This window comes from Rhincodon typus, chromosome 3, assembly GCF_021869965.1.
Source record: "Rhincodon typus isolate 14 chromosome 3, sRhiTyp1.1, whole genome shotgun sequence".
NCBI classification, from domain to species: domain Eukaryota; kingdom Metazoa; phylum Chordata; class Chondrichthyes; order Orectolobiformes; family Rhincodontidae; genus Rhincodon; species Rhincodon typus.
Window position 1 is genome coordinate 72,554,729 of NC_063334.1, and position 4,575 is coordinate 72,559,303.

Below are 4,575 nucleotides of genomic sequence, written 5' to 3' on the forward strand. Positions count from 1 at the left end.
GCTGCCAAACCTGCTGAGCTTTTCCAGCAACTTCTGCTTTTGTTCCTGTTCAGGGACCTCGCTGGATGATGCCTAAGTGTGCTGTACGTCATACGTGTGCAGTCAACGATTCCTTATACTGCAGGAAACCCTTAAAATGCAACAGTGCAGGCATCTTGGCACTCTAGGTCCACGATGAATGAGATAAACTGAATTGCATTCTTGTAAAGGGCATCATGATTACACTTATAGCCTGCTGATTGAGACAACCCATACATGTCCCAAGGTCTGAAAGGAACCAGCGGCTAGGACATTCAATGCCACTATGATTTCCCGTGTCACAGAGATAACACTGCCTTCCAAGCTACATGGCTGCAGGTCTGCTGCAGAAGTTGGCAGATGTTGGTGATGGTATCCCTTTACATTTGCAGATGTCTCTGCCACTGCCTTTCATTCATCTACAAAAAGCTTTAACACAATTGGTAAACCCTCTGTTGGCATGCTGCTTGATGTCACTGATGGTGAGGCAAGAGTGACTGCCCTCTACATCAAGTTGCATTTGACTGAGTATGGCATCAAGGAACCCTAGCAAAACTGGAGTCAATGGGAACCAAGGGAAATCCTTCCACTGGTTGAAGTCATACTTGGAACTTAGGAAGATGGTTGTCATTGTTGGAGGTCAATCATCTCACCTCCAGGAATCTCCCGCAGGAGTTCCTCAGGGTAGTGTCCTCAGTCCCACCATCTTCAGCTGCTTCATCTATGACCTTCCCTCCATCATAAGGTCAGAAGTGGGGATGATCGTTGTTGGGGCAGCCCTTGGTCAGAGGTGGTTCAATATGATCACCCATTGGCATAAATATGGCTGCAGTAACAGAATTAATTCACTTGATCTAGCATTAAAGTAAGCCCATAAGTTAGCACAATGCTGGCTTTGAGAAGGACTTGTCTCAAGATAACAGGGTCTACTATGAATAAGGAATTTTACGAATTAATGTACATGGAGTTCTGTAAAAACAACAGCTGAAGATGTCTGTAGAAGACAGTTTGATAAGAGATATGTCAGAACAGACAGCCTGAAGTTTGTAGAAAGCATTAATTAAAAAGAAAAAGTATGATTCCACAACAACAGAGACAAGTGATAAGGCTTATTAATGAAAGAATTCTAACATGAGGTTGAAACATATAGCTTTATTGGAACTGATAGGACAACTTTTAGAAGTTGTATGTCTATCTACAGCACATGGATTGGAACACATCAAGAAGGCAGCTCACCACCACCTTCTCACAAGTAAATAGGGCTGGACAATAAATGCTGACACAACCACCAATGCCTACATCCCATGAGTGAATTTAAAATCAGACCCTGGTTCCCCTCTTCAGACATTTCTTGCTCATCCACAGTTTCAGCTCCCTGTGCTGCATGTCTCTGGTTTTGTTGATGCTGGCCATTCCTCCTCAGCTCCAGCAATGCTGGAACAACTGCTGAATTAAGTTGATCAAACATCTGACGTGAAAGTCCTGACCTGTGAAGAAATATCAGAAATGAGACATTTGTTTTCCATCTCAGATTTTGACACAGTCAAGCTACCATTTGGACCCTTTTCAGACTGATCACGTAATGGGTAAAAGGCTGCCCTACAGCTAGCTCCACATGGTGAGGTGCACCCTCCACGACCCATGGCTGGTTTTCCTGTTTCTAATTCAGCCATGTGCAAGATCTTTGTTGCCCTGATCTTTACATTGCTTTCCAGGTAGGCAACAATTAGCTCACTCTGACTATTAATGGCCTTAATTATCTTCTTCAGTAAAACTGGACAATGTTGGAATGGACAGTCTGCAGAATGGTGTCATCCCCAAATCCATAACTTCCGAGTTCACAGGGCTGGGAATGCTGCTGTATGGCTGCAAATGAATAACATTCCCTACTGCCATTAGCAATGCAGGTGAATCACAGCTGCCCTTCTTCTGAAAATTAAATGCATCACAGATATTGAGAGACATTGGTATTAGAGGTTGATACAGATTATTCAATTTTATTCTACACTGAGTGTTTCCTTTCAATGCTAAGCGTCTAACTGAGTACTTGCGCAATCGTATTCCCTAGTCCATTCTTCGACCACCAACCAGCACCACCCCACCCTTCCCCGGCACCTTCCGATGTATCACAGATGGTGCAGCACCTGCCCCTTCACATCCTCCCAATTCACCATCCAAGGGCCCAAACAGTCTTTCCAGGTGAAGCAGCATTTCACCTGTACCTCCTCCAATCTTGTGTATTGTATTCGCTGCACCCAATGTGGCCTACTCTACATTGGAGAAACCAAACACAGACAGGGTGACTGCTTTGCAGATCACATCTGTTCTGTGCGCAAGCATGACCCCGACCTTTCCGTAGCCAGTCATTTTAACACAGCATCCTGCTCTCATGCCCCACTTGTCTGTACTTGGCATGCTACAATGCTCCAGCATATCACAGCGCAAACTGGAGGAGCAACATCTCAACTTCAAACTAGGCAGTTTACAATCTTCTGGACTTAATATTGAGTTCAACACCTTCAAATTGTGAAGCCATTCCTTCCCTTTCTTTTAGCTTTGCTTGTTACATTCTCTGTCACCATGTCCTCTCTCCCCTCACCCCATCCTAGTGGGACTGTCTGTTATTTCCAGTCTGGTAGTTAGACACACCATTGTCCTTCCATTCTCACATTCCAATCACTTAATCTGAACTATCAACATCTTTTCTCCCCCTGCACTCCAAACCCTCCCGCCCAAACTATTGCATGAATGCTGCTCCCTCCACACTTCACTGATGAAGAATCATCTAGACTCGAAAAGTTAGCTTGCTGTCTCTCCATGGATGTTGCCTGACCCGCTGTGATCTTCAGCATTTTTGTTCTTAGTATTCCCTTTCCATTTGCTTCTCTCAACTGGGCATGTTTGTACTGTGAAGGAACATATGCAAACACATCTCATTTGCACTGTGCATTCTCTGTTAGGCCTATTAGAACAAGCCAAAGTTAGGAGAAAAAAGTGGCTGTTAATTTTTAATTTGATTCACTCATCCTCTATCCGATTCCCCCCAACACTGTAGGTGGCCTTAACCTTTCCTGTGACATTCCCTCTGTCCTTTTTCAATCTCCCTTTGTGACCATCAGCCCTTTCACCATCTCCCTTGACATTCCTGCTCTTTCCTCAATCCTCCTCCCACCCAGGTCCCTATGTACAACCATAGCCCCTTACGTGGCCCCTTACTCAATTCACCTGCTCTTTCTCCCTCACTCCAGTGCACCAAATTACCACATCATGTTCCCCACCCTAAAGGTGTGGCTTCTACCTTTCTTTGTCCTCCTTACCTCTCTCATTGTAAATTACCCATACGCACCTCAATTTCCTCCTTCCACTTCCCAGGATCTTTTCAGTGCCTCCAACAAGCACACACTTTAAGCTCCATTCTACCAGTCCTTTCTACCAACCCACCTTTGTCTAAACCATTTGAATTGAGGCCCCCTTTTGAGCAGGGCCCCTTTTTCAGTTTAAGCCCCACTTGTTTGTCTCAGCAAGATTTATTGGGGTCAGCCTGGTTTGTTTACCTTCAGGCTCAACTCCTTATACTATAAGAGCTTTAGCGTAACGAAACATGTTGGTTATGAAGACGTTTATACACCCCAGAGACATACCTGTATAGTAGAGAACACATATATTTCTGTTAGTGCCTGACAAGCTTGAGCTTGTAAACATAATTCCATTGGGCTGTGTTATTAATGACTATTCATGGAATGCTAATAAATCTGAATGAGGTTCCCAACAATTGGGGTCAGGAATGTTTAACTTTAACTCCACTTGCAAGGTGATGAAATTTTGCTCCCACTTGATTAAATTCCTCCATCCACAATTCTAAAAGCTCTCGGTGAAAATTTTCACCTACTGTGTCTTTCTTCAATTCAATTTTAATACAATGTTCAGCAAAAGGGGTTGCATTTTGAAGACAACTAATTCCCTTATCTGTGCTTTACTTAGAATAAGTATGATCAGCACTGATCACTTACACCTAGAAACTGTTTTATATTTTTCTTAAATCCCAGTGAAAAGTACCTTCTGCAAAATCTAACAACTAAAACACTTCATTTCAAAAGTATGGCTTTGTAATGGAACAAAGCATCATTTTGAGAGGCCTGCAATTGGAATTCATTCCAAACACAAATGAAATTCTTCTTAATAGAAAATGACAGACTGACTGTTTTTCTCTGTAATTATGCTCTCTCAAAAGTCATACAATTCAAAGGCATATTGTTTCATTAGCAGCTCCTTAATTATGGAGAAAAGCTGCCTCTGTCATGTTTCATTGAAAGAGAAAAATCCTGAATTCTTGATGTTAGAGTAACATGGATCTTCACCAGTACACGAAACAGAGAATATCAAATAAGTAGAGACAACAAGGTGCAGGGCTGGATGAACACAGCAGGCCAAGCAGCATCATAGGAGCAGAGAGGCTGACGTTTCGGGCCGAGACCCTTCATCAGAAAAGGGGGAGGGGAAGGGGGTTCCGAAATAAATAGGGAGAGAGTGGGAGGCGGATAGAAGAGGGATAGAGGA

At 43.3% G+C, this 4,575-nt stretch overlaps 1 protein-coding gene across 1 annotated transcript in view; it reads right to left on the reverse strand.

Moving 5' to 3' along the window:
- Positions 1–1,151: 1,151 nt before the first annotated feature.
- LOC109921050 (3'-5' RNA helicase YTHDC2-like) overlaps positions 1,152–4,575 on the reverse strand; it is a 100,279-nt gene continuing 96,855 nt past the window's right edge. Inside the window, exon 9 of the mRNA XM_048619107.1 lies at positions 1,152–1,505. Coding sequence (XP_048475064.1) covers positions 1,479–1,505 — 27 coding nt within the window. The 3' untranslated portion in view covers positions 1,152–1,478. The remainder of the gene's footprint in view (positions 1,506–4,575) is intronic.